General features: G+C 39.4%; 2 protein-coding genes across 5 annotated transcripts in view; one reads left to right on the top strand and one right to left on the bottom strand.

Moving 5' to 3' along the window:
- Dph5 (diphthamide biosynthesis 5) overlaps positions 1-2,623 on the top strand; it is a 36,890-nt gene extending 34,267 nt beyond the window's left edge. For both annotated transcript variants that reach the window (XM_008842813.3, XM_008842812.3), the window contains exon 8: positions 1,007-2,623. In XM_008842813.3, coding sequence (XP_008841035.1) covers positions 1,007-1,218 — 212 coding nt within the window. In that variant the 3' untranslated portion in view covers positions 1,219-2,623. The remainder of the gene's footprint in view (positions 1-1,006) is intronic.
- An 8,462-nt stretch (positions 2,624-11,085) lies between these two features.
- Slc30a7 (solute carrier family 30 member 7) overlaps positions 11,086-24,944 on the bottom strand; it is an 89,380-nt gene continuing 75,521 nt past the window's right edge. For all 3 annotated transcript variants that reach the window (XM_008842811.3, XM_029568153.1, XM_029568154.1), the window contains 2 exons: positions 21,509-21,658; positions 11,086-13,465 (listed from right to left, as the gene is read on the bottom strand). In XM_008842811.3, the coding sequence (XP_008841033.1) occupies positions 13,418-13,465; positions 21,509-21,658 (198 nt within the window). In that variant the 3' untranslated portion in view covers positions 11,086-13,417. The remainder of the gene's footprint in view (positions 13,466-21,508; positions 21,659-24,944) is intronic.

The raw sequence follows: 24,944 nt of genomic DNA, 5'->3' as shown, positions 1-24,944 counted from the left end.
AGGTCATTGTATGATTTATTCTCATTAGTAACCTTTATTTCATTTGTGAAGTGGTTTGTTCTGAGTTCCTTGCATGCTTACTTTTCCTCATCTAAATTATTGTTTCATTTTGATCATTATTCAGTCAGGATAACTTTCCCAGCTAAATGATAAAACCAGTAAGAGGTTGTAGCACCAAAGTCAATGATCCCAAAAGATGAATAAGGATTGTTACTCCGAATTTAAAAGCATAAAACAAAAATGCCTATTATTTGTTAAGGGCTCTATAGTTCACTAAATACTCATACCCATTGTATTAACCTTCGAAACTTCCATTTAAGAGATAATACATTTTTAAAAAGAAGAAAACTGAAGTTTGTCACATAACTAATTAGATGGCTGACAGAAGCCCAAGTCTCTGAATTTATCTTGTAATCTCATAGTTTTTCTACCGTCTATTGGTTAATATAAACATATCTCAATCATTTATTTAGGGCTGGTGAGATGACTTCATGGGCAAAGCGCTTGCAACACAAGCATGACAATCTGTTCAATCCCTGGAACCCACACGAAAGTGAAAAGAGAGAACCAACCCCATAAAATTGTACTGTGACCTCCACACAGACACGTATACTATGACACATATGTGCCCACACATATCATATATATATATATATTAATAATAAATATTTTTCAAATTATTTAAAATATATGTTACAAACATGTTCACTCAAATCTTGTTTTAAGACAAGTGTCAGGCCATTTTGTGGAATATAGATACAGCTAATTGTTTATCAAGTTGTTAAAGTGTAAGTCCATGTGAGCCTTTGGAATTCTCAAAGGGTAAAGTAATTGGTCTATAGTAGTAGCTAGAGAGATTTAAAGACATATGGGGACATTTTTCAATGTACTTGTGGGTACTAATATGTTTGAGTGTTGAACAAGATGATGTATTTGTTTGCTAAATTGAATTACTTTTTGAATTACAATCTTCTTTCTCTCTGCCTCCTCCCCTCCAACCTTCCAGCAATCACTGAGGAGACGCTCTGTGTTGGCTTAGCCAGAGTTGGAGCTGAAGACCAGAAAATTGTGGCTGGCACTTTACAACAGATGTGTACAGTGGACTTGGGAGAACCGTTGCATTCCTTGATCATTACAGGGGGCAGACTGCATCCACTGGAGATGGAAATGCTAAGTCTGTTTTCTGTGCCAGAATCCCGAAGTGTTAATGGACCCTGAGCATGGACATTTTCTATTGTTTCACATTATTTTCAGTTAGGTAGGGGTGTGCATATATTTGTATGACATACTTGTTTATCTAGTATAAATATAAGTGACCAAAAAGAAGTAAGTTGACTCAACAGTGCTTGGTTTCCTGCAGGAATGTTTTCCCCATTATGACATCAATTGCTATTGGCCACTTGTCAGGGTTTACAGACACCGGGCAGACCAAACTGGAAAACTGTGGCTAGGCATTCACACAGAATCACTGAAGAGCGGTTTTTATTTATAAAACCAGTTAACACAAGGTGGCTGGTACCAAGTATAACTTGAAGAAACTGGAATGTGGATCATTTGATCCTACGTTTAAAGGATAAAAAATAAAGGAGTGGCGAGAAAGCAAACACAAGGCTGTGAGCTCCTCGCTCGTTTTTATGATCTTTATAAAAAGCCAGCTGTTTATAAAAAGGGGCTGAGGAGGTGGCTTAATTGGTAAAGTGCCTATCATGCAAACATGAAGACTTGAGTTCAGATCCCCAGTACCCATGTGAAAAGCTGGGGTTGGTGATGCGTGACTCTACCCCTTAGCACTGACTGGGGGTAAAAAAGAAACAGATCCCTGGAGCTCACTGGTCAGCCAGTCTAGCCAATCACTGAGCACTAGGTTCAGTGAGCTACCGTGTCTCAAGAAGTAAGGTGGAAAGTAATTGATAAAGGACACCAGATGTTAACTTCTGGCCTGTACACATGCAGGTATACCTACGTGCACGCACACACACACTGAGCTGAGCACATGCCTCAGAATGACACTCTTCTGAATTGAGCCGTTGTGGTTAGCAGACATCCTAATTATGTGATTCAGATTCTGCTTTATTTTAGAGATTATATGATTATTTAATTACAGATGTTCAGCCAGCCCTGTGCAGTTGCCGTTCGGTTTTAAAAAGCATCTTTCACATCCAAACAGATAAATGAAAAACTTGCTTACTACAGAATCAGGGTTTTAAAAAATTAGGTTTGAAGGCTACAGTACATGGTCAAGATTCGTAATGTCACTAATTCAGTGGATGGGCATCATGTACAGGCAATCACCTTACCAATTTTAAATGATTCATCAGTTCAGAATAGAAGTAGCTGTTATACACTATTTCATTAGTTCAAATCTGAGTATTTCCATGGTCTAATCAATTTGACCTTTTTGTTCAGTAAAGTCATTGAAAAGTGGATGAGAAGAATCCTACCTCCTGGCATTATCAGTGAGCTAGAAATCATTTTGACATTTCATTTGGGATAAAAGATTTTAATATGTATGAAACGTCCTTTTTCGATCTGTGTGCACATAAATACTTTGTCAGTTCTGTACTATTCTGAGGTGTTAAACATTCAAGAATAGCACAATAAAGGACTCGGAGGTTTGGCAGTAGTGGAATAGCTTTGTTCACATGCAGTCGCACTAAATTTTCCTCCCTTTTCCTTTCTTGAGAGGCTCCGCACTGCACCCAAGGCCTACATACTAACACAAGACATTTTTAGTTTGGGTTTTGCATGGCTTTTAAATGGTAGGAAGGGGAGGGGCACAGGGCCATTTCGATTACTTCCGTGCCCCTCACACAGAGGGTCTCACCCCAGGTCTGTAAATGCCCCGTCTCTCCCATGCCTGCAGGATGCCTCCGCCATTCACCCCAGTAGCCACACACTTCCTTCATCCCCTTCCAGTCTCCCCGTCATGCTCTCCACAGCACTCTGCCCCTCTTCCCAGGGTGCTCCTTGTCTCACCCCTGGCAGTCTTACACTTTTCAGAGGAATAAGTAATTTTCGGGCTACACATGCTCTAGCTGTAAACTGGACAGTGTTATAGTACATGACTGTTGAACTGACGGGTCACCAGAGCAGCTGAGAATTCTGCTCATGTGGCTTTTCCTGTTGAGGCATTCCCAGACCTCAACTGAAGACAAAGCTGGAGTCCTACTGGCATGAGGTGACAAGGATGGAATTGGTGGCTCCAAAAGGAACTGGGAACTGTAGGAGCCCTTAGAAATGAAGGTGTGGAAGAGGGAGGGAGGAGTCGTCTGGTCTGCATGTCCTAAATTCTCAGCTGGCTCCCAATTCTGCATGTGCAGGAATATCCAGGGAGCCTGTTGGGAAACCAGGCTGGAGAGCTAAAGAAACTCACAGACTTTGCACTCTATTCAGTTTCAAGTTTGAATTCTGACTTGTTAAACTTGTGGATTTTCCCAGAATGGCCATGTATTAATAAAGCCTAGGCCCAGAACTAAACTAAGGACAAAACCTTTAACATAAAATCAGGCTTCCATGAAATCAAAGTGATGAGTCCATGATTTAATCCCTGTTAGAATGAAGCTTATCACAATTAAGAGTATGATAATAGGGCTGGGCAAGCGGCACATGCCTTCAATCCCAGCTCTCTGAAAGCTGAGGCAGATGGATGGATCTCTGTGACCTCAAGGACAACCAAGTCTACATACCGAGTTCCAGGCTAGCCAAAGCTACATAGTAATTAAAATTAGTATGACAACAAAATATGAAGCATGGCTTTATGGTTAGTAGAGAGAACTGCAGCGAGAAACATGCAAACAGAACCTAGACTTCAAAATTGGTACATGAAGACTGGACCTTTAGAACTATTTGAAGCTGTGTTGAAGGATGAAAAGCAAAGGTGATTGTAGTGTATGACTGAGTACTCTCATCTAAGAGATGAAAACAACAAAAAGAAAAAAAAATTGGCAAAGCAAGGTAAAGATGAATAGAGGAAGAGAAAAGAAATACAAAGTCTTAATGTCATGGGACAATACTGAGCAGGGTTTTTTAAAATTTTACACTTTAGGGGGGGTGTGCATGCACACACGCATGCTGTTTGGAGATTAGAGGACAGCTTTGCACAAGTGTTGGTTCTCTCTGCTATGTGGGTTCCAGGAATTGAATTCAGGTTGTTAGGTTTGGTAGGAAGCACCTTGACCTGCTGAGCCATCTCACCAGGCCCACTACCAAGCAGTTGTAACACACATATAAGTAAATTCCCCAAAATAAGAGGAAGAAATAGGGCAGAAGGAATGTGATTATAGGCCAAAATGTCCTCAACTCTGGTCAAGTTATGAATACGCTGATCCAATATGCTCAATGAATTAATTCCAAGCAAAATAAATACGAAGAAAATTATACCTGTCAGTTAAAACTGATGAAAACCAAAGATAACTGGAAAAGCTAGCCAGAGTGCTAGTATGCTAGAAACTCGGCATATTTAACTTGAAATTAAAATTTAGGTGCCTTTGTTTATATTTTGCTAAATCTGGAAAACGTTGATTTAATCTTAATATAAATGAAACTAAAATGAAAATTGCATTTAAAAAAAAGAAAATTGCATTATTCACAAGTGCCACCATTGCACCCACAGGACAATCGACTGGCAGTTTCTTAGAGCACTAAATGTATACTTTACCATATGAACCAGAAATCCCACTCCTAGATATCTACCCTAGAGTAACGTGATCATATAAAAGCCTGTACGTGAATGTTTTAACAACTTTTCATAATTACTAAAAAGAATGTAGAACTCAAATATCTCTTGAATAATCACTGTTGTAGGGATAGCCAACTGGTTTCTGATTGGATTTAAGGCCTGCTCCACTGGAGGAAAAACACTCCTGGTACTATAAATCTAGCCAAGAACCCATGGCTGGGAGGATATATGTCCTTAGGAGCAAACCTACTACTATTATTTTGCTAAATGGGCATAAGAATCAAACTTCCCTAAATACCTATCGCTATACCTAGATTAGTGCAGCTTTCAGTCCTAATCAGAGAAATGTCTTCGTGTAGGTTGGTGGCTTATATAGAGATACTACTGGTCAAAGTTTAGAGAATAAATGGGTGCTCAGCCATAAATGGGACATCTATTATCACATCCCTTTCTCCCCGCCCCCTCCCCCAAGGCTCAGAGAACACCATGGAAAAGAGGGTGAAAAGACTGTAAGAGCCAAAAATTAGGGAGAATTGGGGCAGAACTGTCTTGTGGACATGACCATTGCACTCATGAACTCACAGCAACTATGGCTGCTTCCATCGAGATACAAGCCCATCAACATTCCAGCATGGTTTGGGAAAGGTACGCAAACCCCTACCCTAGCCATTGCTATGTTCTATTTGGAAGAACCTGCTCATGTTTTTTGCAACCCATAGAGGTCAGAAGAGGGCATCGGGTCCCCTGGAACTCGAGTTCTTTCATTACTATATTTTGGTAAAGCATAAGTTTTAAATTTTGATGAAATCCAATCCTTTTAAAAAATGGATCAAGCCAGGCATGGTGGCTCAAGACTTTAATTCCAGCACTCAGGAGACAGAGTCAGGTGATTCTCTGGGAGATCAAGGCCAGCCTGGTCTTTATAGTGAGTTCCAAGTCAGCTGGGGCCACAGGGAGAACCTGTCTCAGTCCCCCCACCCCAAAACAATCATGTTTGTTCTGTCCTGTCTAAAAATTCACCAAATTTAAGAATACATGGCTTGCTTTTTAATCGTATTTTCATCTAGAAGCTTTATATTTTCTATGTCTGGTATATTTTGAACTTCATGGTAGGCAGACATTTTTTTTTTTTTTTAATCTGGGAGGTAGGGCTAGGTAAGCTGACAGTGTTTGAATGACCCATTCAAGTGCTGTTTAATCTTTTCCCTCAAGAGTGGAATGAAAATAGCAAACTGCTGTCATTCAGTTTACATCTATTAACCTGTTGGCCTCTCTGTTTTTGCTGTTGCTCCAGTTGAGGCTAACAAAAGCTTGCTTATTGCCATACTCTGAATAGTAGTATTAAGTAAGGAGGAAAGGATGAGCATTTAAGTTTCCAGAGGAATTAAGAGGAAATTGTATTTAATAAGTATCAGGATCCTCTCAGCACAGTACAGTGAATAATTAACCACTAAAACAAAACAAGTAATACCCCCTCCCCCAAACACACACAGTGTATATTCAGAGTCTGAAACAGAAAAGAATAATGAGAATAATGATTAGCAAAGCAACTAGAAGGGGAGCAATAAACAAAGATTCAGTGGGGAAAAAACAAAAAATCCTGAGCTAGAGAACTGAAGATACAGATCTGGGAAGCATAGGTCTCCTGTTTGGTGAGCATTGAACCGAAGTAAACAACTTGTCTCAGCCGGTGTGAGAACTGGAGATGCTGCTCTAACCGTGTCCACAGGCCACTGCTGACTTTGATTCAATCAAAGGTTAATTCTAGCGAACACTGGAAAGGCAGAGATTCCCTGGCAGGTGCACTAAACCTAGCAAGCCAAGTGCAGTGTGTAGCAGGGCCAAGGGAAGTCAGTAGAGCAAATATTTAGAAAGGCCCTGGCAAAAGTTAAGACTTAGCAGGTTCCCTGTACTCCTTTCCAAGACTCAGATTGGTGTCAGGGTTAGGGGCCGAAAAGGAATGGCAAAGCTGGGCACAGACTAGACGGGAAGATGCGCAGTTGCTGGATGTGACTACTTGCAGTCAAGTCCTGGAATAAGGTAGGAGGAATGAAAGGGCAGACTTCAAAGGAACAAAGGGACGGACTTTATGACTGGGGATGCAGGAAGTAGAAGCAGCGAAGGCCAAGTTTAGGTGTCTGAGAATTCTGTAAGGAATCTGACCAGTTGGCAGTCAAGAAGAGATTTGGATGGGGAGAGAGAAATTTATTCCTTGTGTTGAATTTGTGATGATGGTAGTTCTGCCACTGATGCCTTTACACAACTCTGACCAAACAGAAGTGAAGCTAGAGTACTAGGAACAGTGGCGAGACCAACACATGCCCCATATGTGAGGAATCCTAGGATAGGCAGAGGATGAACCTCACAGTGTGGAAAGATGGTAAAGAGGCTGTCTTGTAAGAATCCATTTGGTGCAAAGAGGAAGACTTAGTGGAAGAAAATTTTTTAAAAGAATTATGTCTAATGAGGAAGAAAATCTTGGATGGGTCATGGAAGACGCTTTGGGTTTGGCTTCATATGAGGTCATCCAAAGAGAAGGAGGCAAGAAGAGCAATCTAATGCTAACAAACTATCAGGAACTGATACTCTGTAGAGCTGTTTTGCAGGGCAGTGATGAAAAAAGCTACCATTAGGCTCTGCAGGGGCAACATCCTACCATCTCTTCGAAAGAGTTCAGCAGGTGCTCTTTTTAGTTCATTAAACAGACACACATGATTCATGGGAAGATTTTTTAAACAAATTTTATTGAAAACAAGTTTTCAATACAGTTATGATTATTTTAAAAGACATTGAGGTTAAACAAAAAACATATATGTGAACGTGTGCAAGTAGAAAAGTGAGTTATACGTTATGGATCTGTTGTACCGTGCTTGGGAGAACCACAGCTGCTCATCACAGTGTTTCCAAACCACTACGAGGCTAAGTGTGACAGCTCTATCTAGCCTTGCATGTAAACATTCCCAGAAATGTTCCGACGCCATCATCTTCATCAAAGGAATCAACGCCAAATCCAAATTTGGCCATGTTTGAAAACCATTACGGACAGAGAGGTAAAGTGTTGTAGGGTGTTTAGAACACATGAAGAAGGGAGCTGATAACTTTTCAGTCACAATATTTCCAACTTAAAACACCCACCCTGTTTATCACACTCAGAAAAGTGGGGGAGTATCACAGATGGGGAAAAAAAACATGCAAAGACTTTGAAGGGGAACAAAGGATAAGCATGTTCTAGGAACATTAAGATCACTTAATACACATGGTATTCTCATAGAAGCCCCTTCAAAAAATACCTCTGAAAGGGTTTCAGATGACAACATATCTGGGGATAGACTAGACATGCCGTCCTTAAAGGAACACAGCTACAGCGATTCTCCATGAAAACAAAGGAGATGATTCAGGTCCCAACTTGGCCGTACACAATACAGAAAGTCAAGTGGCCCAGGTTGCACAGGCCCAGTTCTGCCAAATTCCAACAATAATGGAAAATGGGAAACAAAGAATGAACGACTTACAGGGTTATTAGTAAAAGATTAAAAAAAAAAAAACTGGACAGAATGAATAAAAAGTCAGTCTGCAAAACTGCCAAAACTGGCAAGAAGTGTCCTGTAGGATGACTGCATTTCCTGTCCCTGACTTTTCCTTTGTGTCTGGTACTATGTACAGTAGTTGCTGTTAACTAAATATTTAGTGAGCATGCAAGTGTCAGTTCACTCTAAGTCTGGGAATAAAGGCCAAATACATGACATCCTTTTTTTCTTATGCTTTCCAACACCATGATCAAAATGGAAAATAAATGTTCAAAGCTGTGGTGAACGCACAGCCTTCTATTTATCAGATTTCTTCTGTTTGAAAAAGTCTATATAAAATGCAGGGCAAATCCTACACTGCTTATCCTTCTCCTGAAGTCATTTGTGCTTCGTGGAAAGTGCTTCCCTAAGGGAGCTCAGTTCTCTGGGGCAGGCACCCCACTTCTCATGATGGCACAGAGTGCTGTCTTTAGTGCCAGGCCCTTGAATAGCTTCACTGTGAGCTCCACCACAACTTTCTACTAACTTTAAAGGGGCTTGAGGAATTCCTGTCACTAGTTACTCTTTTATCCAATACAGTTTTAGATCAGTGGCCAAGTTACAACATAAACATAATGGAGCAGAGAAGGAAATGACTGCAGACATTTCTAAGTGTTCTCTGTAATGACTGTGTCTTAATTGTTTGCTGATTTTCTGGGCATCTATTTCAACCTGCTACCTCTTGGATCTTGAAAACATTGCTAAATGGCATAAATAAAACACAGTGAAGAGAAAAAGTACTTGATTTTCAATCACTGCTGTACACAGTCTCTTCCCAAGATAAGGAAGAGCAAGTCACTTACATTCTCTTGACATAGCTTTCCTTCCTTCCTTCCTTCCTTCCTTCCTTCCTTCTCCTTCCCTCCCTCCCTCTCTCCCTTCCCTTTCTTTTTTATGTGTATGAGTGTTATGCCTGCATGTATGTAAGCTCACCCATGTCGTACAGTACTTGCAGAGGACAGAAGGTGTCAGGTCCCCTGGAACTGGAGTTAAGGGTGGCTGTTAGCTGCCATGTGGGTGTTGGGATTCGAACCTGGGTCTTCTGCAAGAACAGCCAGTGCTCTTAAGCACTGATCCATCTCTTCAGTCCTGACATAGCTTCTTGACTAACAAGAGGACAATGATTCCTTCCTTGTGTTACAAGAATGATGAAATAGATTTAAAGTGCTGTCACTTGTAAAATCATGCAAAATTCTCTTCATAAAAATGTGAGGATCAACTGAAAATATGACAAAGATCACTAAGCCTCTAACACATACATACTTATCAACCTCACTGACTGATGCAGTCAGGAAATGGCTAAACATAACCAAAGACGACCTCATCAGAAAGGCTCCACCTACTTGGCCTTTAAATAGAACTGTACTTCTCTGCTCCGTTTCTTGAAAACACTTCTTTGACGCACAAGTTTTTACTAAGTCTGCCTTGATTCTATAGTAACATTTGAATCACTAAGGCTTCTTGAGAAATCACATCTTGAGACAATCTTTTTCCCTTGTTCTTGGGAGAAAAAAAATTTTTTTTCTAAGATTTCTGTGACTTAGAAAATAATTTCTTTCAAAATTGGCAACTTTCTGTAGAGAAACAACAAGCTTCATTTGGCCACGGTAATGCATTTATGAAGGCTCAAAAGTAGTAGTTTAACATTTGGAATTCTGATTAAGATTTCAAAATTTTACCTGGTTGAATTAAAAGATCTGTTCTACACAACCTTTTATGCCTCCCTTTGCACAGCTCTGAGAATTTTCTAAGTAAAAAAGCTTTCCACTGACTGAAAAGGAAGGTGTCAAACCTGAACAGTATGACCTGTGAATTAGCCTGGTACTAGTTTGCAGAATTCAAACAAAATAGGAAAGTAAGCCAGCCTTAAACCGTATTGAGTCTTGGGCAATTAATAGAAAAATTCACTCACGGGTTAAAAGTACCCATTGTACAAATATTTTTTTTTCCTTTTTCAAGTCAAGAGCTGGTTTTATGAGTAAAAAAATTAAAACATGTTCCACAACAAATATTATGGAAATAATCTAAACTTCGTTATATATGAAAAATGAGACAAAATTCCATTTATAAAGTGCCTTAATGTACCAGAGTGGAGGTCAGATGTTCTTTATTTGCAAACAATATTTAATCACATTTACAGAAAGGCAAATGTTACACTGGAAAGGCAGCACAATACATTAAAGAACTCTTGACTTGGAGCCAGAAGACAGCATTCTACTGATGGCTTTGCCACCAGTTAGGGAGAATGATCTTAAGTAAATAACAGCTTTTCTGGGCTTTCATTTTCTCGTTCAAAAATGAGAGGTAGAACTGACTGCTCCCAGTAGTCTTTGCTTAGCTGTGCTAGTCTATGTTAAACAGTGTGGTTTACTCTTAAGTCCCAGCATTATTCATCAGGTTGGTTCTCATGTTAGTATCTGTAATATCTGATCAACTCAACTGTGGGTTAGTGATTTGGCTGCTTTATAGAGGTGCACAAAAGTCACAGTATTTTGGTTACTGGTATATACTGGTAGGCTTTGAAGAACCTGGATACAAGGGAAATCACAATGACATCTGTTCCCCCTTTCTTACGCTTCCACTGAAGAAAACTGGTATGGATGACAGCAAGAGGAACACTGAGCTACAGATAAACTAGAGCCTGTCCTTCACAAAGATGCTCTGGGAGCTGTCAGATGAACAAGTTGGGTATATGTCAGGCTCTTCAAGTAATATAATGAATTTTTAAAACTGCAACTAGTATAGGTGTATTTCTGTTTGGGGGTGTTTATCTGGCAAGGTAAACGTCCCCTCAGTAATACGTTTGTTACCCAGGGAAAACTTTGGTTTTTCATGTATTGGCAAATTTACTCTCAAATTGTGTTTGTTTTATTAAGAATATTAGCCCAGTGTTAGGATTCTAAATTTACTTTATACCCATAATCAGGCAGTATTTCTTAGTGAAATTACCTATGCTGGTAATACATCTGTGCCAACAACACTGATTTTTCTGTAAGAAAAAAATTTCTACTCATGCTTTTTTTTTTCCTGTACACACAGGTATGCTGACATTTAATTAAGTGAAAATGTCAGTGCCAACCTGCTAAGTTCTGAGCTCGCAAGCTCTTAGAACAAAGTGCAAAATTAGTTTCACATTAAACATATTCTGTACCTTATCAGAGGAATAAACAATATCCATAGATTTGTACAATGAGGGTACAATTAAAGTGACAAATTCTGACAAAAACTTCACTTGGAACTGAGGGTTCAGTGGAAAGCAGATCTGGATCTCCGACAAACACTGGTAAATTTCATAAACCAGTGCAATCATCTCCACATGTGACACGTCAGTGGACCTACACGAAACCAGTCTGTAAAGGCATGCATCCAGAATCAATGCCTTCATCTAGACCTGCCATTTTCTGTAATATGCCACCCGCAGGATAAGCCAAGGTTCCTCGGACTTGGTAATGGCTCAAACATCCAAATGACCACTCAGAACCGAAAGGACAATGCAGTTCCAGTATGCGGACATCTCTGTTTGTACTTCGCCTCCTGAACGACCTCAGTATTTGTTTCAAACACTCTGCTACAGGAATTCTTAAGCTTTACAACTGCCTGGCAGAAATAAACATGTTTTTGAAATTACCATTTTGTTTATAAAAACAAGACTATGACAGTCCATGGCCTGCTGCCATAGTTGAGGAAAGTATAAAGGAAGTGGCAAAGTTTTCCTAAGAGAACAGCTCATTAATTGTAGGTCAGAAGTAGGGGAAAAGGTACTTGAAAACTTAGACAAAATCAACCATAATTTCTGCCACCTTACTGAAAAATTGCCTGCCACTGATCTATACTCTTAATAATTTTTACCCTGCAAGGTTTTAAAATTTTTGTCAACAGTATCAATTTGCTTGGGCTAAAAGGAATACTTGTGATAAAATAAAGAACAATACAGAAATGTTCACTCAAATAGCATCTCCTCAGGAAACAACAAGAATACCTGAGTGTCCCCTCAAATCGCAGTTTTATTTCTCATATACCCAAGAGCCTAGAGAATAACTATTTGAAGACACCTGCTTCAGAAAGAGTTCTACAGTGCCACATTTGCTCCTTATCTTTCATGGTTCAGATTCAATCAAATGCTCTTCTAGGATTCCCAGAAGTAATTTGTATTTGTGCAAATGTGACCAGGAAAACAAACTATTACTTGGCACCTGAAAATGTATGAAGCTGTACAATGACACGGTCAAGGTTATTTCTGCCAGGTCGACGGTGCCTTTTCTATTCATTTATAGAATTTATAAGAATGGCATGGAGAGCTCCTGGAAAATCTATCACAGATAGTTTTTATAGAAATCTGTTATAGAGCAGATGTTTTAGCGCTAAACCGCTTTTTCCTGATAGGTATATTTACAGTTTTGAAAGCATAGTTTACAAAGTAATTTAATGTGATTATTGAATTTTTTAGAAAGCAAAATAAATAATGTCCTTTTGATGAGATAAAATAAGAAATTTAATATATTTAAATCTATGCTGGAAGTACACAGAAAGACAATCTGTATATGTTTCTAGTAAGTCTTCTTTTGTAGAGATTACAGAATATTCATTAAAAAAAACTATACATATGACCCTTAATGGTACATTTCTATGCTGGCCAATACATTTTCTGATACAAAGGCACTTTGAAAACCCAATGTGGTTTGGTTCATAAGTTTGTGAGATACAAACAATTTTACAAACATATGATTATACTGAAGAAGGTCCACATGTAAAACAGATTTCCCTGTTTAAAAGCAACACTGGCTTTGTGGGTTGGGTTTCCAGCAGCTTTGGTGAGGACATTCCAGAAGACTGGAGGCCCACAGTCTGAATTTCTCACTGGCTGGGCAGGATGGTAGGATGGGGTGAGGCTGATCTGCAAGAACCCCCAGAAAAAAACAAAACCACAACCCAACACCCTGGAACAAACCCAGAAACCTTCGAAGTCAGAATGGCTCGGAGGGAAGAGCACACAAGACATGGTCAGAACGATCCTCTGTCTCAGCTGTGAGTCTCTAGAGCACACGCTGACTCGACCTTCTCTGCTTGGTGCTGCAGAGTTGTAGTGATGACATCTCTACTTTAGAGAGCTGGGTACGATGCTTTGGATTGTGCAGTACTGGAAACGTTTGGTCCCCAAACAACTTCTTTTCATCTATATCACAGCAAAGTCAATCTGTACATAAAGCTGCCTTACTCCAGCCTGAAAAGTGAAAAAGAAAAATTAGAAAAATCAAGCCTATAGTGACTACACACTTTAGAAAAGTGGTATGACAAAAATTACTTAATTAAAATAAAATAAAATCTTGTTTATTTCTAAGAAATAATTCATTTCTAGCACAGAATATAAGTCGGTTGCAAAACCACTACAAAAAAAAGGAAGAAAAAAAAAAAAAATCTATGCTACTAGTCACATGCCCTGTGCCTGGGTTTCTAGAAATGGAGTTCTCCATCTTCCGCTACCAGCAGAGGACACCATAGTCCTCTGCTTCACTGGTTATAACATTAAAGCCAGGCAGAATCTTTCCAATATAGCACACACACCTCATAAGCATAACCATCTACTGGTTACTTATCTTCTATTCCAATTCTTTTCTTCAATTTCTGGATACGTTCTCATTATTCAAGAATATTCCCCTAAAAATTGTCCTATATTTCTCTTATTTTATCAATTTTCTTTGTTCAACTGGGGTCAATTCAAACGCACTATACTTTCTCCTACTTTAAAAGACCTTTTATTTAACCCAGCATCCCTTCCTGGTACAGTTTCAATCTCTGTTCTTCTGGATAGCAAAAATTTTCAAAACGTTTTCATATTAACTATCAAAAATTCCTTTGTGCTTAAAGTCATTTCAACCTCAACTGACCTCTCACCACTTCCTAAAACTGTATGTCAAGGTCACTACTGAGTTGCTCATACCAGTCCACAGCCAATTCTTGTCCTGAGCTTAGTATAGAATGTACCAGTAATATACAGATTACCAGTCCTCTCTTGCTGAACACTTTTCCCACTTACCCCAGAAGACAGTCTGTGGTCAGTCACCTGGCAATCTGTCATTCTCCTTCACCGTTTCTTCTGTCTTTGAGGACTAAACACTGAAATACCCAAAGGCTCAGTTCTCGTAATCATCTCCCTGCATTTATTTCTTAAATGATCTCATCTCATATCCAAACTTTCAGTTCGCTCTATGGATATGTTCACATCCCCAAGTTTATATTTAGAGACTAAAACCTGCATCTAATTGACAGTTCTCTTGGATATCTAAAAAGCAGCACCAAGACCAAACCGAACTCTTTCTACACCTCAAACCTGTTGATCTACCCTCAGTAGTGCTCTGCTTAAAGGCCTTTCTTTTTCCTTTGTCCAATACCCAACCCCCTTGCAAAGCCTGGTGGCAATACTCCAATAAGTCAAATGCAGAACATGACCACTTTACATCATCTCTACTGTAACCAACCCTAGTCATTATCAGCTCCTGCCCAGATTCATTAATGCCACTAGCCTAGTTTTCACACTTCATTTCTTCCCAGCAGAGTAGCCAGAATGGCATCTGTCACTCACTCCAACCCTCCAAAAGTTTATCTTCCTAAATCCTAAGAAACTCCTTGCAGTGGCCTCTGCACTGTCATAGGATCTGGCCCAATCGGGCCTGATTATGGTCTTATCTGTCTCACTGTTTCCTCCTCCTCCCCTGGCTTGCTCTGCTACCCTTTTACCTGAGCCTGCTTCCTTCCTTCCTTCCTTCCTTCCTTCCTTCCTTCATGTTTTTTTTTTCATTTTATGTTTTAAAAGGAAAACGAAATAAATAGAATTTCTTTCCTTTTTCCGTCCCTCCCTCCCTCCCTTCCTTCCATTTTATTTTTTAAATTTTATTTATGTGTATGAGTGTATTGCATGCATTGTGTGCATGAACGCAAGTGCACTTGTGTCATGCAATGCCCGCAGAGGACAGAAGAGGGTGTTGATCTCCTGGAATTGGAGTTAGGGATGGTTGTTAGCTGCCATGTGGGTGCTGGAATTCGAACCTGGGTCTTCTGTAATAACAGCCAGTGGTCTTAACTGCTGAGCCATCTCTGCAGCCGCAAGCCATGTTTCTTTTTTTAAAAAAAATTTTTATTTATTATTTTCTGTGCATGAGTGTATTGGCTGCACGCAGGTAAGTGCACCTGTGTTGTGCAATGTCCGTGGAGGGCAGAGAGGCCATCAGATCCCCTGGAACTGGAGTTACGGACAGTTGTTAGCTGTGATGTGGGTGCTGGGATTTGAACCCAGGTCTTCTTCAAGATCAACCAGTGTTCTCAGCTGCTGAGACATCTCACCAGCCCCTTTTTTAATTTTTTAAAAATATTTTATTACCCAAGCCATGTTTCTTAATATATCTACAAGACACACTTTCATCACATCTCTACCCATACATCAGTGAGGCCAGCCCTGACAACACCTATAAAATGCACTTACCGTTATGTCTTTCTAACCATTCACTGGAATGTTTACTAAATTACACAGAAGGATTATGAAACCTAAAAATTAGGATATTAAATGCATGTGGATTTCTTTTCAAAACTAGTAAAGTGATTTTATGAATTTCAAAAAAATGCATTCACTTCAGTAATCTAATAAATATTTATTGTGCATTTAATGTGTTTCAAGTCATAGTCTCTCAACTAAGAATACAAAAGTGAATAAAATATTGTTGTCTTCATAAAGTTTATATTTTTTTGTGGTCTGGAGGGAGAGGAAGTGGAGATAATGAGCAAATAAGCAAGAAAATGCAGTACCTCCAATGACTCTAGAAGAAAACAAAGCTTGGTACAGAGGAGGCAAATACCTCAGACACTCCCACTGTGTCCTCGACCATCTCACCGCAACACTGGTCACTTCGTGATATTATAAAGCTCACTGTGCTTACTATATGTTTTTGTTCTCTCACTATAATTTCTTCAAGAGAAACACATTTGTCTTTTTCATTTCAGAACCTCAGAAATTTTAGTAATATCTGACACACAACAAGTGGTCAATATATAATTGCGGAATGAAATAAAAATTTAAAAATCAGTTAGAAACAAGGCCTTTCTGTCAATACCATCAAATGAAAAGCACAGAGCGGGAATAAAGTTATTAACACTACCTTTACAGTAATCTCTAGGCTCCTCAGAACACTGATTTTTACATGGCATTCTTTTTTTCTAGTACTCAGGTAGGAAGGCCTTATGCAATACTGTTGAATGCCTAGGATGGAGGTTCGTGGGGAGAGCCAGTGGGAGGATCTTCTCTACTAGTATAAAAAGTTAGACAGACTTTAGGTTGCCGGCACAGGAAACATACCTGTTGCCTCACTGAAAGAAGAAAAGGGGGGGGGGGCAGGGGGCAGCAAAGCAAGCCTTCAAGCCATCCCTTGGCAAGTTAAAACTCAGGTACGGACTGAAGCTTACACTCAGTACTTTCTCTTTGGTTAATAGGCTTGTGTCTGAAGAAAAGCTTAGTATTTGCATGACTTTCATCTACAAATGAAAACCAAAGCTAACTTTTTCTCATTTTAAAGCAGTGCTGCTAAACACCAATGCTATTTATCTACAGAAGTGTTAGATATTTGCCTAATATTTAGTAAGCCCTACATAGTGCTACATAGTACAATATAGTGCTACAGAGGCACTGCTGTAAGTCGTGTGAGGGTATAAGAAAGGATTTCATATGCTATAAGACTACAATCATATGATTTGATTTACCAATCCAGATGGCCCCAAAATGACTGTACTTAGGAACTATTTTGCAAAATTCTTGTATATATAATTTTAATAGAAAAAACTTACCCAAATAAACTGTTTAGTATCTTTTCTCTTTTAACAAAATTGCTAATGAAATTAAAATGGCAAAAAAGTTGGGCTCTTTTTCTTGTCTGCCATTTTCCTGACCTGCAGCCACACAGGGGGAGACGGTTCTTGATAGGGAACCCGTAGCCCAAGGCAACAAAAAAGAAAGAGGAAAACAAAGAGGCCAGATAAATTATCTTCGCATAATCATGAGTTAATTACTCAAACTCATATCAGCCCCCTGGGGGGTTAACAGCTCTCTACAAAAGCTCAGTCTTACAGAAAAATAGAAATGGCATTTTGCTTCATCCGTCTGTCCCAGTGGGGGCAGTTTCGAGCTCTCCAGCTCCCCACTCTCCTTTCTTTCCTTCAAAGTAAAGAGAAAAGTCAAATTTCCAAAGAATCCTATGGTAGGCAGGTGACCTGAATGCAAACTAGGCTTTGTAGTGTATTCACACCATGGAGAGAGAGAGAGAGACAGGACAGATACTCCAGCGGTCCACAGCTTTTTAAATGGGGAAGATAGCCAGTTACTTTCAACCCTGCTAATCTCCCTTGCTTCCCTCTCCCCCACCCCTCAAAAAAAAGTCAAGCCTGGTGTCTCAGGCTTGGAATATCTCCAAAAATTACTTATTGTTGTGGAAAGAAGTTAAAAGTTAGAAAAGCCAGTAAGATGGTAGAAATTATCACTTTACCTATATTCTGTATAGACCAAAAGTCATGGAGACTTTCTGCTTGGGTTTTGACTAAATATGTTAATCTTTATCCCTTGAAATGTAAAATGAAATCTTGCAAGACTATCTTACTTTTCCCTGCCAAACATTGCAGAATCAGGAAAATGGGGAGTAAATGTGACCAAATTATAATCAAGAACAGTAATGTGCACACACGCCATCCCAGTGCCTCAGAGGCAGAGCAGGAGGATTGCAATTTTGAGTTCGCCCTGAGCTCCAAAGCAAATTCAAAGCTAGCTTTCAGTGGTTGCTTAGCACACAAAGGCCCTGTGTTAGCACCACAAAAACATAAAAAAGAAAACAGATCTGAGGGTTTTTTTCCCGTAAATTGTCTTACCGCAATATGTTGGATACCTCTTACAGTATCTGGTACATAGTGGGTGCTCAATAAATGGCAGCATTATTGTGGTTATCAATCACTCTATCACCAACCAGTGAACACTTGCACCATATGGAGTAATGAATAACAACAAGCCTAGGGAATATACCAAATCCTGGCTGTCTATCCTCCCGGTGATGGTCCATGCAATCTCCCGATGAAGGCAGGGCAGGCAAGCTGAATGAGCTTACTAAAGACTAAGGTCCTTCACAAGGAGAAAAAGGCTGAAAGGGTGGGAAAGCAGCAACCGACTTAGAGAAGAAAGATTCCCTCCCTTCTTGCGCATCACTCGAGAGAGCACAAGTCTGAATGAAGTCTGGTCAGAGTCAGGGCGGATTGTACAGAACACAAGAGCCTGGAGGAGGTGCAGGGCTTCTGTAACGTAGGGATGCCCATTTGAGTTTGAGGGGAGGTTTTGGAGTCCTTCCTGGGTATTATTGTTCACTTCTACTTTGAGATCAGAGAACAGAGTATAGAAGGCTGAAGCAGGAAGCCAGGCTTACGATTCAATAGGCAAAGCAGAGAGATCCAGAGCTAGAAGAGATGAGGCACAAGTTCTGTCAGGGAGAAAAATGCAGTAGGCTTGGCCATCTTGTACTTTTGAGGAACTGATGATGACTGATAACTAACCTCAAGTATTTTCTCAATTTTTCTTGAACATACTTAAGACTTTTTTCTTCAAACATTATTTCTAATAAAATAAAAGTAAAATTTTGAGGCTATAGTTATAACTGTAAAGTGGACTATTAAAAAATATTGGCCAGTTTAAAACAGAAACAATAAAATGTTAAACTGCCTTCTAACCCAATATCTACTTTCTCTTCCTGTGTATAAACAAATAAAAAGATAAACTTTCTATTTTATCAATTTCTAATTGATAATTCAATTTTTAAAAATTAGCACAGATGGATATGGAAATGACTTTTCTTTACCAAAATAAAATCCCTATTTTAAATCTGGATTATCATTTAGCTAGTAATCCCAAAGGAATCTAAATACTGAAGGGTTTTTTCAACAATTCACTTTTATCACCCTACACTCATGCACAAGTCAATTTTTTAAAGCAGTTTTAGGGGCTAGAGAGATGGCTCTGTGGTTAAGAGCACTGGCTGCTCTTGCAGAAGACCTAGGTTCAGTTCCCAGCACAGACAGGGCAGCTAACAACTGTCTGTAACTACGGTTCCAGGGGAATCTGATACCCTCTTCTGGCCTCCTTGGGCATTGCATGCATGTGGTGTACTTATATACATGCAGACAAAACACTCATACACATAAAATATAAATAAAAATAATTAAAAATTAAAAAAAGTTTTAAAGAATAACATAATGTCAGGAAAATGACATTAAAAAGGATAATGCCTCATAGTTCTAAAATCATCACAAACCTATGATTTTATAACAAAATAGAAAGTTATAATTCTCAAGTTTCTAATACTTTTTTCAGTTTAGCTACTTGTTTTAATTAAAAAAATTTACCCCCAAACTATTACTTATATTCTTGCTTAAGCTCAGTCATAAAAAAGATACCTACAAGTTTAATATACATAAAGACAGAGCTTACAGCAAAAGCCCCTTCTTTTCACTTTTAGAACTAAGATTCCTAAAACTTTCTGCAAGAAAAATGCATCAGTGTGATTTTTAAAATCTTATTTACCTTTACATTTATGTATTCTGTGTGTTTGCATGTACTTGGGCCACCAGTGCATATGTATAGGTCAGAGGACAATTTCTGGAAGTTGAGTCTCTCCTTCCACATGTGGTTCAGGTTATCAGGCTTAGCAGCGAGGACCTTTATCTTGCTGAACCATCTCACTGGCTAAACTATGATTTTTCTCACCTCTAAAAAGGATTAAATTGAGTTTCATTTTGATACATAAAAACTATGAGTAAGATGCAACTTAAATTACAAAATAATTAAAAATTTTAAATTTCATGAAATGAACTTTTCACAGCATGCCCTGACATTTATCATGTTGCAAGGACATGCATTACCAGTGTATGAACGAAAAAAGGAAAAATTAAATTCTGGGATGTGAGAACTAAGAAAAGATTGAAAAAGAAGCAATTTAAAAATCATTAAATGTATTAAGTATAGGAATAAGCCATTAGAGGTGACCTCCCACACACACCTCCCTGGGGAGGGGTTGAGCTATTTTCACTGCAAGCCTCAAAGAGTCCCTGGGATCTGAAGGAATAAAATACAGCTGTCATAATCTTAGCTGATAAAAAGGCTTAAAATATCTTTCAAGACTATTCAAAGCCCAAATGCAGTTTCTGAACCCGAAGAGGGAGCTAAAGAAACATTCAAATTCAGTCATTTCAAAAGCCAAGGTCTCTAAGACTGGCACGAGAGCCCCGTTTACCTGCTTGAGTCAGCTCAGCAGGAGCCAGCCTGGACAGCTGCTGTTCTGCCGTACATTGCTCAACCTAGAAATCACATTTCTTTTCACAGGGAAAATCATCACTTAGTATGATGTCTTAGGAGGCAAGGTGTCCTAGAGGCCAACACAAGCCCCACTACAAGGACTGATGCACACTAGCACTAGTGAAGGTACCAGGTGAAGGAGAGGAGGGCAGGGCATGGCATAGACAGACTCTGCATGCCTTGCTGTCTTTTTGCCCAGGAGGCATGGAACAGTATGGGAAGTGTTCAGACACGCTGTGAAGTCTTCCCTGTTTCATTATGACCACCGTGATGAGTCACACTTGTGTATTGTCTGTTAAGAAAGCTGTTAAAATTCTGGAATAAGTAAGTAATAAACATATTATTGTGTAGAAGAGTAAGCCTTAGCTACATCTAACATTAAGATTATGTAAATCCTAATTACACATAGGATTACATCAGTAATTCATTCCCAAAGGAACCTAATCATATATGCCTCTTTAGCAGAAGTCAGATACTTTAATTTGTGCTAATTCCTTGAATTTAACTGAACTGCATATTCATGTCTGAAGATGTGATGGGAGAGAAAGCGAGAGATATGTACAAGGTGTCACATAGATAGATCATAGGAAAGTAATTCTGCTCAGAGGGATGTTTTAAGACTTCAGAGAAAGGAAGTCAGAATGAGGTTTTCTTCTTAACAACATTACTGATTAAGGTGTAAGGTCCTGGGTTCAATCCCCAGCACCACCACTACCACCATCACAACAATACAACAAAAGTGCCAACTAAAATAAAGATCTTCCAAAATTTGACTGATGGGAGGAAAATGTAATTTAGCAGTCTATATATTTATCTATTAAATAATAGTATTTTCACATCTCCTAAGTCGACACAGTGAAATAGAAGACCCTTAAAAGAAGCAGTAACAGGTGATACCTGAGTAAAAATATTATGTGTTTGGCTCACAATCCACCTGGCATCAGCATCCGGTGCTACTACTAGTTTCAAGGTTCCGACGTAAACATCAGAACATAAGGTCCAGAAGTGCTGCTCCTGGAGACTGTAAACGCCCTGCAGCTGCTGCACCTGAAACACAGACAGATGTCAGCATCGCAGTAGCACCCCCTCCCACGTAAGTCACCATGCAGCAGACCACAAGCGCAGCCTCTACCCTCTAGCTAAAAAGGGATGCTTGGACCCGCAAGTTCCTATGGAGTACTACTCTGTGTTCAGGGTGGTGTCATGATGCATGCTGGGAAACAGAAGGAACCAGCACATAGCAAATTTTGTTGAGCACAACTGAGAGTACCTAGAGGGAAATTATAATTTCAAACACACTGATCAGAGAGACATAAACACATGTGATCCAAAAACCTAGAAAAAACAGAGTAGACCTGCAGAAATGAGAAGGAATAAAGATTCACAAATAACTGAACAAGTTCCTTGAAAAGATTAATAAGCCTGAGGAATATTTCCTTTTCATTATTTTATAATTTTGTTTATGTATTTATTTGTTTATTGAGAATGGGTCTCCCAGTCAATTTATTTATTTATTTATTTACAAATGGGTCTTCCAGTTACCCTGGGCCTGGAACTCACTATGTAGGCCAGGCTAGCCTCGATCTCTGTGAGACCTGCCTGCCTCTGTCTGGGCTGGGATTGAAGTCGTGCATCACAATACCCAGATCAGAATACTTCTTTTTAAATTTTTATCTTACTTGTGTGTGCACATGCTGTGATCTAAGCATTGGAGGTCAGAGGACAACTCTTTAGAGCTGTTTCTCTCCTAACTTTCGTTCAGTCCCAGGGACCACACTCAAGTTGCTGGGCTTGATGGCAAGCACCTTTACTTGCTGAGCCATCACCAAGGCTAGGGAGATGGCTCAGTGGTAAAAGTGGTTGCTCTACAAACATAAGGATGTAGGCTCAATCCCAAGCACTAACCAATTGCACCAGGTAGAGGCAGGAGGATCTCTGTGAGTTCAAGGCCAGCTTGGTCTATATAGCGAGTTCCAGGCCTGCTGGGGCTACAGGGAGACCCTGTCTTAAAAAGACCAAAAAAAAAAAAAGAATTAAAAAATAGAAAATAAAAAAAAATAAAATTGTATTCAGGCTATATAATAAGCTGTACAATACAACCATGGCTATCCCAGTTCCATTTCCAAGACATTTCATTATTTATTTGGAAATATTCTATAACACTTCTTGCCCTAGGCATGTCAGATATGGGATATTCAATCTGTATTTAGTCTATTTCAAATGGGTTCACTGACTGCCTCCTCCAGCAGAACTTAAGATCAGTAAGGTCAGAGAGGTTTAGAGAGATAGCTCAGTGGTAAAAGTGATTGCTCTGCAAACATAAGGATGTAAGCTCAATCCCTGGCACCCATGTATAAAGTCAAGTATGGCTGTACATGCCTGTAACCCCAGCACTGTGGGGGTGGAAACAGGCAGGTCCTGAGAGCGCTCTGACCAGTCAGCCTAGCTGAGATGGTGAGATTCTAGAAGGCAGTAAGGCAGAGAGCAACAGAGGACACCACATCCTACTCTGACCTCTACATGCGCAGGCACAGGCACAGACATTTGTTCACTCCTATACATGTACCACACACACACACACACACACACACACACACAAAACACACACACACACACACACACACACGTGCATGCAAATAAATAAATGAACAAATGAATAAATTAAGGCCAGGTACTGCTTTTTGCTTTATATTTTGAGTACCTAAAAAGTACCTGGCCCAAGTAAGTGCTCAGTGAATAATACATACACATGTGTGATATGTGTGATACATACACAGAGACACATACAGTTTGTCCCAAACAAAATGAACATATTTCTGAAAATAAAGAAAATGCTATTGAGAAAAAAAATAAGGAAATGAGAATGTAAAAGGACCATTACAAGCTGTTAATAACAAAGTTCTCTTTAAAAAAACAAACAAAAACAAAACCTAGTTCTAGAAGGAAAACTAAGTGCTGGAAAGATCGCTCAGTGGTTAAGAGCACTGGCTGCTCTTGCAGGGGACCTGGATTCAGTTCCCAGCACCCACATGGTCACTAATAATCATCAGTAACTACAGTTCTAGGGGATTTGATGCCCTCTTCTGGCCTCTGTAGGCATTTCACACACATGGTTCATTTACATACACACATGTAAGCAATACACTCATACACAGAAAATAATAAAATATTTTTAAAGACTATTTTTTTACACTTTTCTCATTTTCCTGTAGTCTTAATGTATGACTACACTGCATTTTAAATAATACAGAAAACAGAAACAACACAGAAAATTCTTTATTCTGTACCCACACATCCACAAGGCACACTTCTGCCTTCCTTGAGGGATGCAGCTCCCTGCTCCTTTCTACAATCGGCCCTGCCACTGGATTTGGGGTTTATGCCCCTCATCTTCTTGAGAGCTTCATTCCTTCAATACTGTGTTTTGCTCTATACCATCCCTTCTTCTCGGGCTGTTCCCATCAGTAACTGTGCTGTATGAAACAAAAATCACTGGATACATGTGGCTATTGAAATGAAAATTAAAAATTAAAAATCAAGTATACTAGTCATAGGTGGCTTGTGGTTTCTACATTGAATCATTAGATTATAGAACATTTATATTACTGGAGAAAATTCTATGGGGTAATGCTGCTCTAAAAATCCTATTAATTTTTTTTTTTTTTTTTTTTTTTTTTTTTTAGTCAGGTATGGTGGGGCATGTTTTTAAGCCCAGAACTTGGAAGGCACAGACCAGAAGATCTCTTCTGAGTTTGAGGCCAGTCTCCTCTATATAGTGAGTTCCAGGTCAGCTAGGGCTACATACTAAGACCCTGCCTCAAAAAAAATATACTACATTTATTTAGTTATTTTGTGTATGACTGTGCATGTATGTGTGTTTTTGAGTATGTGTGTGGGCTCATGCACGAGTGAGAAGGTCAGAGGACAACTTCAGGAGGCCACTGTCTCCCTCCATGTGGGTCTTGGGGATGGAACTCAGGCTGTTAGGCTTGGGGGCAAGCAGCTTTACCCCCTGAGCCATCTTGCTGACCTTAAAAGTCATTACATCTGAATCTAGACTATGAATTCATTACTCTACTCCCTTTAAGAATACTTACAGGAGTTGCCTGAGGACACTGTCTCTACTTCCCAAATTCATTTTCTTCTTAATCTACTCATGCTGTCCTTTCTAACATACCACTGAAATCACTCTCTTTGAGGTCATCAATGATGTTCATGACACCAGACAAGGATTACTTCTCTGTTCCTGCCATATGTGCCCCCCATAAAATATTCAGTGCAGCAGACTAAATCCTTTCTCCTCCACCAGCTCTCTGAAGCCACACTTCTGACT

The sequence above is a fragment of the Nannospalax galili genome, unplaced genomic scaffold (assembly GCF_000622305.1).
Source record: "Nannospalax galili isolate Female #2095 unplaced genomic scaffold, S.galili_v1.0 scaffold2280, whole genome shotgun sequence".
Lineage (NCBI taxonomy): Eukaryota > Metazoa > Chordata > Mammalia > Rodentia > Spalacidae > Nannospalax > Nannospalax galili.
This window is presented reverse-complemented; position numbering and strand designations above follow the sequence as displayed.